At 33.0% G+C, this 15052-nt stretch overlaps 1 protein-coding gene and 1 long non-coding RNA gene across 2 annotated transcripts; both read left to right on the top strand.

The window, feature by feature from the left end:
- The first annotated feature begins 1120 nt into the window (after positions 1-1120).
- On the top strand, positions 1121-9161 carry LOC108817976 (type IV inositol polyphosphate 5-phosphatase 3). Its single transcript, XM_018590815.2, has 11 exons — positions 1121-1229; positions 3990-4024; positions 5810-5862; positions 5998-6133; positions 6225-6335; positions 6799-6871; positions 7046-7150; positions 7243-8107; positions 8180-8364; positions 8448-8556; positions 8645-9161. Exons 2-11 carry the CDS (start codon positions 4015-4017, stop codon positions 8987-8989), a joined length of 1992 nt encoding a protein of 663 aa, XP_018446317.1. The 5' UTR covers positions 1121-1229; positions 3990-4014; the 3' UTR covers positions 8990-9161.
- Positions 9162-11695: 2534 nt separating this feature from the next.
- On the top strand, positions 11696-13292 carry LOC108817977 (uncharacterized). Its single transcript, XR_001944099.2, has 3 exons — positions 11696-12555; positions 12628-12740; positions 12817-13292. It is a non-coding gene; the product is annotated as an uncharacterized LOC108817977 (long non-coding RNA).
- The last annotated feature ends 1760 nt before the right edge of the window (positions 13293-15052 follow it).

Here is a 15052-nt window from a genome sequence, read left to right as displayed (position 1 = left end):
AGTTCTAGCCTGACAACAACCCAACATAAGCAAAACAATAACTCAGTTTAATTTACATAATTGTCATGATCATTAAAACAATACTATAAATTAGTCACCGAACGATTATTATTAATGATCGCTTTGCCACCTATCCGAAATTTATATAATTGATTATACATTGAATGTTTTAATTAATCAAGGTCATAGCCAATCATTTAATATTTTAATGCTCACTGATTTTTACGTTCGTCGAAAATGCTCACTGATTAGCATCAGAAAATATTTATTAGTATACCCCCTCGTAGTATAGTGTAATTTAATACACTCCTAGATTGAGATTAGTGGTTATAGACATGACCAAAAGAGCATTTAGACTGTATTCGATTGAAATTAGTGGTTATAGACAGGACAAAAAGGGTATTAAGGTAGTCTTTCACGATGTATAAGTTCATTTCTAAACGTATTAATATAATAAATACATCACACTCAGATTCGAGTTTTAGTAGGTGCAATTTTAATTATTTTTGGACGATCCATCAGTTTGACAAATATTTACACTTGTCTCGTCACCCGTGATAGATGCATGTAATAATGATCAACAAAATAAAATAATATCGAGGCGTTATAATCCCTGTACAGATAAGTTAGAAAATGAGGTCTGATGTAAGACAAGTCTTTGCTTTTGCCGATCCTTCTCTTCTTATAATAAAACAGAAGAAAACATATTTTGTAAAGTTACGTAATGAATTTAGATTTATGGTTTATACATTAGACTAATCATATGTAATTATACATATGACACGTACGGTGAAGACGACAATACTTCACACCGAATCAAAGTTTGCTCTTTAATTTTCTGGTTTTGAAGTCAAATGACATGTGCTAATGTACCAGTCCAGCTGTGATTACATAAACTTATGATTCCATCCGGTTTACATTTTTTTTATTTCCCGCGCTGGTTTAAACTTATGAGGATTAGACGTGGCAAAATGGTATAAACTGGAAGAAATGTATATAATATAGTACAAAAAATGTTTTTATATGGTTGATATTAACGAACACTGATATAAATGGAGAACCAAAAGGTTGGGTAAGAAATTAAGAGTTTGTGTCGTCCTTCCCAGACATAAAAGCTCAAATTCACACTTAGAAAAGACCCAAAGAAGCGTTAATTGCCTTTGCTCTTTCGCATTTCTATTTTCTTCTTCTTCTTCTTCAAGTCGCGCGTCACCTCCTCACAGTCACAGGTACTTTGATCTGATATATCCTTTTATATTTTAGACTTCTCTTTTGTTTACTTAATTGTCAAACTGTGTTATCGTTTGGATAGGTTAAATCTGACAGAAATTTATTTAACTAGAATGATCTTATGAGAAGAATTGTTTCAATTGAGATCCATTTTCTTCTGAACACTGTCTTCTCCCTATCCATAAACATTACCAATCTGGTTATTTTGTTACTTGGGGGCCATTATCGTCCAAATAATGATATACCTAAAGCTCCTTCGTACAAAAAGTTTCTGAACTTGATATTTTACTTTAATAATATCAATATTTAATAAATTTACTTTTAGTTGATTATATGTATATACTCTCTCCGTTTCAACTTAATTTTATTGTCGTTGTAGGGAAAAAACTTTGTTTCAAAATAAGTATCGTTTTAGAGTTTCAATGCAAAATTTATTAAAAAGATTTTTTATTTTATTTTTCAATTGGTTGAAATATGGTTAGTAGGTAATTGTATTTTTATTTTGGAAACATACAAAATCATATGTTTTGTCGATCTGTGTGCATAAACCTAGAACAACAAATAAAATAAAATAGAGAGAGTATATGTCAACGGAATTGTTCCTAATCATTTTTGACTGTTTAGCTGTCTAAACAATCTCTAAAACTAGAATATAACTTGGTAGATAAGATTTCTGTTTCACCGCGATTCGCTAGCTTTATGTGATTCAACTCCTTAAGGTGCTTTTTCTTTTTCTTTATCCATTATAATATATAACAAAGAGAAATTCTATTAGGTTCTTTTTAGTTTATTTTACAATAATAATCTTCAAAAAGGAAAAATGACAAAAAAGTTTTTATCAAAAACAAAATACGGTATACCGTTTAAGTTAACTAATCTAAATTTAGAGTTTAGAGTTAAGAGGTATGTTTTGGAGATGGAGTTTCAAATTTCAAAAAATAAAAATATATTAAAAAATTTAAAATAAAAAGGCTATTTTGATATTTTATTTTTTCAGGGTTATTTTGCGATAAAAATTTAAAAAGTGATATTTGAGAGAATTGCTATAACAAATCTGAAGCCTTTCAATTGTTCATGCCATTACGAGGAGTTTATATCTTTCAAGCATTTTTCCTAAGCAGATATGGAGCTAAAACGCCTTTAAAAATATATACATCCATTTAAGACCTGATTGGAGTAGGATCTTTAATCTTTCATGTCATTTTCAACATGGCTGGGTTCAAATTTACCGAAAACAGAGTTTGAAGTGGTACACACCCACTCGGATTGAAAAGACAAATATGTCGTGGTATTACACAAAATAAGTAAAAATATTCGATTTCATTTTGTTTTATTTTATTTTATTTTATTTTATTTCTGGCGGTATTCAGTTTATTCAACTAGTTAATAAAGCTTCAGTTCTTTTGAAATTAGTATGGGGCAGATAATATATGTAGGAAATATATTATGAGAGGAAAAATCCATCTAATAAAAAGTCATTTTAGTTTTGTTTTCTTTTTTGGTCAACTAGTTTTGGTTTATTTCGTTGACTTCAGTTTAGTTTGCGGGTTTGAGAAAATAAAGAACCAATTGATTAACATAAATTGGTTAGACTACGGTTGTGATTGTTTGGCCAATATAGAATAAAATATTATTTGAAATTTTAACTATTTTAGCATCGGCGAAAATTAGTCAGTAAGATAAAATATTACTTTCTTATATATTATAGACTATAGTTCCTCTTCAATAAATATAACACTCATTTTTTCACTCTAGCTTTTTATCAGAAATTGAGAATGTAGTATTATTTTCATTACTTTCCTATCCTCTTTCTATTTTTTGGGTATAACTAGTAAACACAAGAGCAATCCAGAACAGATTAAGAGTGTGATTGGTTATTCAAAAAGTAAAATGGTAGAAATAATTAAGGTAGAAAAGAGAAGAAATATATTAAAGTAAATTGGAGTAAAACTTTTCACATATTTAGAATAGAGGAAACAATTATTCTACTTTTATCAGCTTTTCTCCATTTTTAGAGTAAATGGACTGACAACTTTGTTTTCACCTTATTGGCAATAAAAAGTTAAATTTAGGATAATAAAAAATTAAAATTAGAGTCAAGGTTTACTCTAGCAAGTACATCCAATCGCACTCTACATATAGTAATTGAAAGTAAAATAATAGAACAAACAACATAACAAAATCTCGAAAATTTCAAAAAGTAGCGTAACATGTTTTCCTCCTCAAATACATGTTTTAGATCTGCTCTTCCATTTTCTCTCTTTTAACTCTGTTTATATTTGACCGCAAACACCTATCAGATAAGAAAATCACTATAACAGTCCTAATAATGTCACCGGAGATTAATATATATATGTATGTATCACTAGCAACTTTGTTTGTTCTAGAAAGCATCACCGATGATGAGCTGAATGAAGTATGGAGTTTCATGTTACTTGCTTTTGAGAATCTAGACAAGTCACATGAAGCTCCATACTTCATTCAGTTCATCATCGGCTATGATTTCTAAACCATACTGAAGTTTCATGTGGCTTGCACCCTTATATCTCCAAAATTCCAACATTTAAGCATGTGATGTTTTTGGACGTGTGTTCTAGTCTGGTTTCAACAAATTATAGCTATACTTGTCATCCGAACCACTTTATGGTGGTATATAGAGGCATAGAAGAGTACATCCACGCAACTTTATGCTTCCAGTTATAGCTATACTTTATCATCCCAATCGCTAAATTTTCTCTTTTAACTTCATTTCATCTCAGCTGACGGTGGTACAATCAGGATACTATGCTAAAAGGTGACGACTTACCCTCCTTGGTTTATTTTTTCACTCAGTTAAATACATATTGACTATCCATATAAATATAACAGTATAACTTTTTAAACATTGAGTAACGATTTTAGTACTGTTGACAAAAATATCATAGCATATCACTTATGATCTAATTTAAGTATTCCTACAAAATGTATATGTTTTTTGGTCTGCAATATATTTTGCTGTCATGCAGCTTAGATATGTTGGATATAATTTTTGAAAGTACACTGTAATTAATTTCATAACACATAAATAATTTTTAAAAATACCTCAATATTCGATTGTACCAACTTTTAATTATTTTCATTAAAAATATTGGTCAAGCAATACCAAACTGTACATTTTAAGAACTTGTCATACAGCTATCAAATACGTCACCCATGAGTTGAATAACAAGTTCATTTAAAAAAAAATAAAAGATAACAACATATTGGTGGATTCAAATATCACTAAAATTGGTTATCAAAAAAAAATCACAATTTTCAGAAAAAGATATCACTATAAAGTTATGAGTGAATATACCAAAATTTAGAAATTTGATATATTAATTTAGAAATAAATATATAAAAAAGAAATGGTTTAAATGTATCGAATTTGGATGGACCGACCGACCTACTACTGTATCTCTAAAAATTATTAGGAAAACAAATTTATGGCTTCAAAATTTATTCAGAATATGTCGAGTATTAAAAACCGTTCATATCCTATTTATCTACTACAAAAGTTGATGCAACACACTGGTTGGATCGTAGACTAACTCTAGTTAAAGGTAGGTAGACCCAACAGATCAGAAATCTGTGTAGGCTGCTTTTGTGGTCCGTGTCTTTCGTGGGTCCCGAACACCGTGCCGTAACCGGACTCTAACCGGAAATCTAGATCCGATCTCCTATAAATTGTTTTTCTTTTCGCCCCATCTAATTTGGCGGCGCCATGTATTTTGCGTTTCACTTTTTTATTTTTCTGGTATTCCAAAAATAAAACTATGTTTTTTCGTGATTTACCACGTCAATATTGTGATTTGTGAGCATATAGCGGTATAGATTATTAAATCCACTTTATTAGAAACAGTTGAGTTACGGTCCTAAAGTTAAAGTTCAAATGGGATTCAGATTAAAAAGTAACTCCAATGGGAGCTGTATCACCAAGTCCAATATGTATCGCGTGTGAATATTTATACAGTACTTAATTCATTTTATATTTTTAAACTTACTTTTAATTGGTTAATGAAAAGTACATTTTTATTTTGAAAAAAGGGCTTGACGAAAAAGTACATTCATCACAAAATTCATCAATGGCCATAATAAAGTAACAATATAATTAGTTAGAGACAATATGAATCTGTGTTGTTGATGACAAAAAAAAAAATTAGCTAGAGACAATAATTCAAGTAACTATATCGTAATCGTAGTCTAATATACTGTGGGCCTTTTTCTGTAGGTGACTCGTAACACTAGTAGTGATTTTAGTGATAAATTACCTTTTTTTTTTATATCGTGTGATAAACTTTACTTAGGGAAAAACAATTATTATTATGTCATTATCAATTTTATTCACCTTACATAAATGTAAACTCAAGAAAATTGCATAAAATTATATGAAAAACGAGGACGGACTCACGCGTCTTCTATCCAGAACTCTCTTATGGATTTTATGGTCTGACACGAAAAGGAAAAAAATAAAGATTTCCAAAAGTTTCAGCACTTTCCTTTTGTTTTCTTATTAAACAATATATAAACTTTTGTGAAAATACAATTTTGATGTCTTCAGTTGCTGAACCTGCCGGGATGATGAGAAAGAGCTTCCGTCGTCAGAAATCTCAGGTAATATTTATTGTTGTGGTTTTTGTTGTGTTAAGCCAAGTTACAAAAAAAAAATATTTATTGTTGTGTCCTTACGGATTACGATGTCTTTCAAAATGGTTGGTTATGAACAAAATTGTTGGATGATTTACACAGAGATTATGGGCAAAAGTGGTTATGAGGAAGTGGTTGAACATAAGTGCTAGAGATCTTGAGTATGGTGCTGATACTGAAGACGAATCCGAAAACGAGGACGTTATAGAGGAGAACCAAGACTCTAGCTCTGACGAAGGTTCTTGTTTTTTCTCTCTCTCTGTCTCCGGAATAATCATTCATCAGTTCTTCATTTCCGGTGATCTGAGCCTTTTAAACCGGTTTAACAGATGGTGAAGAATCGAGCACAAGAAGAAGAGGATCGACTCAATCGTGGGTTAGTGAGATCTCGGAGGATCCTATCACCGCAGCAGAAGCAGCCGCCGAGTTTACTAGCAATGGTAATGCCCAATTGCGTAGGTTGTTTATGAGATTCATAGTGCTGTGGTTTCTGAGTTTTCAGTTCAATCCCTTTACTGGAATAAATATAATCTTATTAAGAATTTTTTAAATAAAATCTTATTGAAAAATAAAACCGGACTAATTAGTATTGGTGGTCTAGGGACAGTTTTCTGGTCCTTATTCAAATAATCTTTAATACAAAAGATTATTCTTAAATTTCAAAAACTGACTTAACATTGATTCTCCATTTTATTTTTTTATGTTGGTTAAACATGGTTAGATATATAGATAATTGTGTTTTTATTTTGGAAATATACAAAATCACTGTTTTACAAAAAAAAAAACTGACTTAACACAGAGATATTATAGGCTTAAGATCGGAGAATTCCACTGTTATAAAAATTAAACTGAAAAAATAAGAACCTGTGAATGTTGAAGCTATTTTTTTTTTGCTGAAATCAGATGCTCCGTTGAAGTTAAGGAGAAGGAATTCAGAAACATTGAGAGCACAGTATATTAACAACAAAGAAATAAGGTAAAACATTTGACGTTTCTTTCCATTTTTTATATATTAATTTTTATTATATGTTAGTACTATATAGATTCGGATGCTATTATTATCTATTCTTTTTTTTTTTTTCAAGTTTGTTGGGTGATAAGGAGACCTACCATGTCGGAATTGTAATAACAAAACCTTGTTTGTGTACAGAGTATGTGTTGGTACGTGGAATGTAGGAGGAGTATCACCAACTTCTGATCTTGACATCGATGACTGGATCGACATTAATCATTCTGCTGATATCTACGTTCTTGGGTAAACACAAAACAAAATATATGATATTTGACTTTTTCCTCAACGACATAGACAAAACTAACTCTGGCCATGTTTTTATGTTTTGTCTGAAGTTTACAAGAGGTTGTACCTTTGAACGCTGGAAACATACTTGGAGCCGAAGATAACCGACCGGTTGCGAAATGGGAAGAAGTCATCAGAGAAGCACTGAACAGAGTCAGACCAAAAAACGCTACGGTTAAGAGTTACAGTGATCCACCGACTCCAGGGATATTCAAACCTTTTGATGAAACACACGATGTCATAGAGGAAGAAGTAGAATACGAGAGTGACAGTGACGCTGGCGTTGAGATTCACCCGATCAACGAGGAAGAAGAAGAGAGCCTCGGGGAGCTAAAGCATGACGGTGGAGTTGTAGGTGAAGTCAACACTCTCGTTGATCCTAACTCCGGTGTGCCGGTTGTTGAGATTAAAAGACAGTTCTCTTCTCCTAAGAAGCTTGACAGACAAGTCTGTCTACGTGTTGATAGCTTTGACAAGAGGAAGAACGAAGAGGATTCTGCTAAAACCGGTATGAAGACGCTAAACCGGATGTTAAGTGGGAAAGAAAGGATCGGTTTAAGCTGGCCTGAGCCTCCTTTGAGCATGTTAGGACCTTCTTGCGTCCTTGATAGACAGCCGTCCATGAAGACAACAGCGTCCTTACAAACAACAAAGTCTTTTAAGGCTTACAATTCGTTTAAGTATGTAGCCGGAAGCAACGTTGGTGGTGTTCCCCCCGAGGTATTGGCTCTAGCGTCCATGGACCTCACGTCGCTGATGGAGAGGAAACGAAGACCGGCTTATGTGAGGCTAGTGAGTAAACAAATGGTTGGGATTCTTTTAACCATTTGGGTTAAACGAAGCATGCGGAAACACATTCAAAACGTACGAGTCTCTACCGTTGGAGTTGGCATCATGGGTTATATTGGTAACAAGGTATAAAAAGATTTATATATTTCATGTTACAATGTTTGAATTTGTTTTTTATAAGTGATATGTGGTATGCAGGGAGCTGTGTCTGTGAGTATGTCGATATACCAGACGTTCTTCTGTTTCATATGCACTCATTTAACGGCAGGAGAGAGAGAAGTTGATCAGATCAAGAGGAATGCTGATGTTCACGAAATACATAAAAGAACAGTGTTTCACTCTGTCTCAGCTCTTGGACTTCCCAAGCTTATCTATGATCACGAGTCTGTCTTTTTTTTTTACTCTCTTCTACAAATTGTTTTTATTTATATCCTTCTAACTTTATTTTGTTTTCACATCTTTGCAGACGTATAATCTGGTTAGGAGATCTTAACTATCGGCTTAATCTATCATATGAAAAAACCAAAGACCTTATATCCAAGAAAGAATGGTCAAAGTTACTTGAATATGATCAGGTAAACTTAACCGTTGATCTTTTATAAAGGTTAAGCTCAACTTTATTTATTTTCTTTTCTTTCGTCTGAATGAATATTTATATTGCAGCTGGTAAAAGAATACAAGAAAGGTCGAGCGTTTGACGGATGGTCAGAAGGAACTCTACAATTTGCACCGACCTATAAGTACCAAGCGCATTCGGATGAGTACACCGGGAGCGATGGAAAGGCGACGAGGAGAACACCAGCTTGGTGTGACAGAATACTATCTTACGGCAAAGGAATGAGGCTGGTTCAATACCGGCGTACCGAAAATAAATTCTCAGATCATCGTCCGGTTGTAGCAATATACATGGCTGAAGTCGAGGTGTTTTCCGCGAGAAAGCTTCAGCGAGCTTTGACATTTACGGATGCAGAGATTGAAGACGAGGGACTTGTGGCCGTAGTCGTTTAAGAGAATATACGAAGAAAAGAAGAGATTATGATTTGATGCTTGTTTGATCTTGGATATGAAGTATAGGCGAAATTAAGAGACATTCTCTTTCTACGGGTAGTTTTAATCTTATGTCGTTACCGATGCATCACACTGGAAGACGTTCCTATTATACTTCTATCTTCTCTTGAAATTAGTCATTCACATCCGTGTCTGTTTCGAATAAGAATCGATAGGGGTACCTAAACTGTCGAGTAGAGAGAAGTTGGACCCGTTTAAAATACATAAGTGTTTTCGTTTGGTTCAGGAAACTTATAAAATCATGATACTTTTTTTTTTGTCAACAAATCATCTATCTTATTAAAACAGAAGTACACATATAGATTACCCCTTACTTTTCAGTGTTATTTACAATTGTATGCCACTGAAAATTAAATTGAATTTCCTATTTTAATGTTTGTTTTTTTCAGTTATATTAATGTATTTTTTTTTCTTTCCTATTTTAATGATTGTCTTTTTCAGTTAGATTAATGTGTTTTTTTTCTTTCATATTTTAATGTTTATCCTTTTAGTTAGATTAATGTATTTTGTTTTTTATTCTTCAACAATTAATGATATTTTAAAGTTGTCTTTTTTTGTCAATTTAAAATTGTCTAAACTATTTGAAAATATAAAAAATAGTCAAAAGTAAACATATAAAGTAGATAAACAATAATCAAACACTAAAAATATTTAAAATATATATTTATTCTCCATCCAAATATTGAAGTTCAACCTGTTTTTTAATTTTTAATTTAGGTATTTTGGCTTACATTACTCAAAATTATATATTTTGAGAAATTTAAAGTATATATAAATTTTGAAAATTTTAAAATAATTCAAACGATTTATCGGTATCCAAACCGAACCCCCAAATACCCGAATCAAACTGAAACTAAAATTTATAAATATTTGAATGTTGCTGAAATCTTTAAACTCGCGAATCTCAAACCCAAATAGATTTTCATCAAATCAGTGGGTATCCAAATACACATCCCTAACATAGTCAATGTAAAATGATCAAGTATTACAAATACATCATTTAATATAAATAAATAATAAATAAAACAGAAAATTAATACATGTGCGGTCGCACGGGTGAAGATCTAGTGATAGTTTAAGTTCTAACTTGTAACCATTAATGAATTATTATAGTGAATAAGAAGAAAAATAATTTAAAGGAATAAAACAAAAATAAATATGTTACTTATGTTCCTTTCCAAATTTAACAATAAATAATTGTAATCTATTATTTTTTAAATATAAAAAATTGTTAAGCAATTATAGTTAACAAATATACCTTTGAAATGATGTAAATTATAAGGAATGATAAGGAATTCACTATTTCCACTCATTTTCTAGGTCACCATTAAGTTTATTGACATATTAATATTTTTTTTGTTTAAATGGCTGCGTACTGGTAAAGAAGATTTTCTTTTGGCTCTCCCCAGCCGAGTTTTCACATCAAATGGTTTTACCTATCTCCATGACTTTCTCTTTTTGAACAAACTTCTCTCTATGACTTTTTTTTTTGATCAAATATTTTTTTTTTGATCAAATTTTCTTTTAATCAAAAAACTTCTCTCTATGACTAAAACCTTAGTTTTGCAGTCCTTTTGAATTTTTGCAAATAAATTCATCACCATTGATTTTTTTTTTGTTATTTAAAACAAAATTTACAGATTCATCATATAATAACTGATTAGAAACTTGAGAACCCAAAAAATTTTATCTAATACTCACATTTTAAAACAGAGGTTTCAGTATAATTGGATACTGAATCAATACCCATGATTCTTTACATTAATAACTGCTGGGTAAATATGCTGATCCAAAACCAATTTGACATGGTCCATTTTGGATTAGTTTTGATTGGGTAATTGGTTCCAGTTTTAAATCTTATACCTAAATGAAATAACCATAAGTTGATGACTTATGAAATTTGAATTACCATCTTATGTTATTTTTGTATTCAGCCCAAGAAAACAATGATTGAATTTGATTATTTCACATGATCATTTTGTTTTGTGGTGACTTCACATTGGTTACATTGGTTAAGTTAGATTGATCAATTGAAAAATAAGGTAATACCGACATATATGAATTGGACTATATATGCTGTTCAAAAAAAAAATGAATTGGACTATATATATGCATATATTTATTACATGTCATATTCCATGAGTTGAATAGTAAATTACTGATTTCACCTAATGATTAAATTAAGACGACAAATTTTTAATTTTATATACCAAATTTTAGTTATTTTCTGAAAATAAGAATGATAAATAGACTATATATGATTATGTTTATTCAATGTGATTAAAAAGTTGATTTTGGTCGTGATTATTAACATGAAGAGAATAAAGAGCTAGAGTAAAGACATGAAGATGGACAGTAGATCATGGACATGAGATCATGGATAGAAAATCATGGATAGAAAGATCATGGACAATAAGATCATGAACTTGAATTCAAATGAGAGTCACATGTGTGGTTAAGAAAAAGAGCCGTTGGGAGATGTCACTATCTATCCCCTATCTATTCCTTGCTGCAGAAACTTTCTTGTCCTCTTCTTCCTTGGCAACTTCATCATGAATTTTATATTAGTTTCCTAGATATAATTTGTTTATTCCTTCTCATTGTCTTATTCTTCTAGATCTATTTATGTAACTATCATATACACTAAATCAATCTAAGGAAAAATGTTCCTCAAATATTCTTATCTCTCTCTCTTGGATTCTCTCACATATCTCTCTTAGTTCTTCACCAAAATCTCTCAAATAATTCTCATAAACTCTCATTAATTTTCATAATTCAACAATGATGCTGATGGAAAAGAAATAGAGGCCATTCAGTTTTTTATACTGATCTAATGTATAATACGGATTGAAGATGTCGTGATCTTGTTTGAGTTAAGAAAAAAAATATCTTTTGCATGTGGATGATGTTGATCAATACATAGAAATGTAAATGATGTAACTATGATATCTATGGGTTTGGAGTTTGAACTGAGAGGTAATTTCTTTTATATTTGAAATGATGGAATTTGAACAAGAATTGATCGACGATTTAAATGTATGATCTGAAAGGTAGAAGTTTTGATCTTTTTTAGTTTAACATAGATCTAGTATGTATGTGGATGATCTTGATCAATACATAAAATGATGTAGTTATTATATCTTTGAGTTTGAAGTTTGAATATAAATGTACTGGATTATACTTGGGATGCGACTTCAACAAGAATTAATCTTGGGTGATCAAGATATATGCTGTAGAGAAGAAAAGTCTACATGAAAGAGAGGTTACATGAAAGGGAAGTGAAAGAGGAGAAAGAGCCTCCCCGGTTGTGAGGAAACCGATCGAACTGCCGAAAAGGCTGAGCGAAAGTTAACGCGGCGGAGAGACTCTTGCGATCAATACTTGGAACTGTACGTCAACCATTTCAGCGACTCGTGGACTGAAGTGATGATCACTGACTCATAGATTGAAATGATGATCTTGGATTGAGTAACTACAAGAAGTCAACAAAAGCGTGGTTGTCAAAGGTTAACTGTTGCCTTTGTATATTCAGGATTTTTTTAATTATTAACTTTTGTGTGTTTATTTGGCATATGCAGAATCTATCAGCACAAGCTAACGTGGGTTATGACGCACTCACCATTACTCTTGAGTCTTGAGACTTTCGAGAGTCTGACAAGTGCCACTCACCGCTTGTTTCCAGTGGCTTAAGGTATCACATGTTGTTTAAGTAAATGAGATAGATTTAAAGAGAGAGAGATTAACTCTTCCCTTGCCTATGATTGCAGGTGCTTCTTGGGGATTGAGGAAAGAGCACGAGACATATTCTTCTTCATAGTAAATATAGGACATGCTTTAAAGATTTGTGAATACAGTGAATACAGTGTCCTTTGCGACAGGATTTTTTTTTTGCTTTAACTGGTCTTGTACAGCATTGTTTTTTTTTTTTTTTTTTTTTTTAAATGGTCTTAAGACATTCTAAATGACTATTACAGATTTACAGTGTTACAGTTTTTATTGTTATACATTACATGAGGAGTTCTTGTGTAATGATTTTAAGAAGATGTTTAGGTTTAGTGGCTGTTTTCAGCTAATGGGTTCATTAGACTTGAGGTTTAGGGTTGATGCTGGATCTGGAACATTTTGTTGTCGCTTCGAATGAAGACGACTGAAAGGGCGTTGTAGGCTTATATTGTTCCGTGAACCTGTATACCGAGAGACAGGGCAAACGATCTGACAAATTTAGAGATATTAAAGGTGTGTAAAGCTTGATTCTTTGTAATGTTCTTGCATTCTTGTGTCGTTACTCATACTTGGCATATTTTTCGTTCGGTGTGTTTCCTGGCCTAGTATGAATGACATTTGTAACCAAGCAATTGGTGCTAACAAATGTTGTAATATGAGTGAAATGTCAAACCAATTCCAAGGGATTTAAAGCACCAAGAATGCAAGTACTTCCTTAATCTAAGTGCAATCGAAGATTTGATGATTTCTAGAACCTAAAATGCAATAACTAAACAATAAAAACAGTAAATCTATGAACTTTCATTTATGAGAAAGGAGAACTCATGGGTATAGGAATTTAGACCTTGGGTGATCAAGCTTCGAACTAAGGATGACAACAATCAATCAAACTAATCAACCTTAAGCTTAGACACAATCTTAAACAAACTCTATGTCTAGAAGAATGCTCATTTGCTAACATATTTCAGACATCAAATGTCTTTGGCTGAATAATATAAAAGCAATCATTAACAAACAAGTCTATTGGCTATCTTAACACCCTTAACAACAAATGTCTTTGGTAAAGTGTGTTAAGAGCTTAGGAGAGTTGACTCAGACATATCATCGAACACCTTGTGGGTGGGAGATGTCTAAAGATCAACTTTTAAGAGGCCAACTCAACAGATACATTACGAATACTCTCCTAGGCAAGGAATAAGGTTTGATTTATACTAAAACATCCTAGAACTAACTTAATCACCCTAAATCTTCCTAACCCATGAATTCAATGGTGGATTACTCACTAAGGTTCATGATCATTCTTAAACTCATATTGAGTTTCAGATTGATCATAAACAGAGATGAAATAACAGAAATCAACAAGAAATAAAACAAGAACAAGAGAATCAATGATCCAAAAGATGAAATCTCAAATAGTTTTTGATGTTTACCAAATAACAAAAGATAGATTAGCCTCTGGTGGCTTACACAATACTTAAACTTAGGTTTTAGAACAGAAAAACGTGCATACAAATGACTAAAATGCCCCTGAGAAATGTTTAACTTCGAGATGGAGCGGGTGTGGAGCGACCAGGCGGGGTCGCTCCGGGTGGCCGCTGCAGATGAGACGAGCGAGCTGGTCTCCTCGCTGCGCCGAGGCCGCTCCAGTTGATGATCCACAGCGACCAGGATGGGCCGCTGGGACGGGTCGCTCCGGAAAAGACGAGCGAGCAGCACGGGCCGCTGAGGTGAAGCCGCTCCAGTTGATGATCCACAGCGACCAGGATGGGCCGCTGGGACGGGTCGCTCCGGAAAAGACGAGCGAGCAGCACGGGCCGCTGAGGTGAAGCCGCTCAGGCTGGCGAAGTCGCAGCGGGTGGTGGGAGTCGCTGGGGTGAGGCCGCTCCAGGTCATGAGGTCGGAGCGACCGACGGGACCCGCTGCACTGAGGTCGTTGTGGCCTTGGTCGTCTCTAAATCACTCCTTTTGCCTCTTTTGAGTCTCCAATGCATCCCAAATTGCTCCATGTGGTACTCCAACACCTGATAAAGACTTATGTATGCAAAATGCAACCTAAACATGCCTAAATCCTATTCTAGATGACAAAATGCATGCAAATATGAAGATAAAACAATGGAAATATGCAAGACATCAACTCCCCCAAACTTGTCCTTTACTTGTCCTCAAGTGAACTTTCTAGGACTCATAGGGGAAGAGGTTTGAAAGTGGGAGCTCATAGCCAAGAAAAACACACAAGCACTCGCTTCAACATAAGAATTCAGCACAAGCACACTCTCCTTT

This window comes from Raphanus sativus, unplaced genomic scaffold (assembly GCF_000801105.2).
Source record: "Raphanus sativus cultivar WK10039 unplaced genomic scaffold, ASM80110v3 Scaffold0156, whole genome shotgun sequence".
Lineage (NCBI taxonomy): Eukaryota > Viridiplantae > Streptophyta > Magnoliopsida > Brassicales > Brassicaceae > Raphanus > Raphanus sativus.
Note: the sequence above shows the minus strand (reverse complement) of the source record. Positions and strands in the feature narration are given on the sequence as shown.

Excerpts from the sequence above, each read along its gene's own strand:
- LOC108817976 (XM_018590815.2), top strand. Across the intron at positions 5,863-5,997 it reads TCCGTCGTCAGAAATCTCAG|AGATTATGGGCAAAAGTGGT; the intron begins GTAATATTTATT and ends TGATTTACACAG. Across the intron at positions 8,365-8,447 it reads AAGCTTATCTATGATCACGA|ACGTATAATCTGGTTAGGAG; the intron begins GTCTGTCTTTTT and ends ACATCTTTGCAG.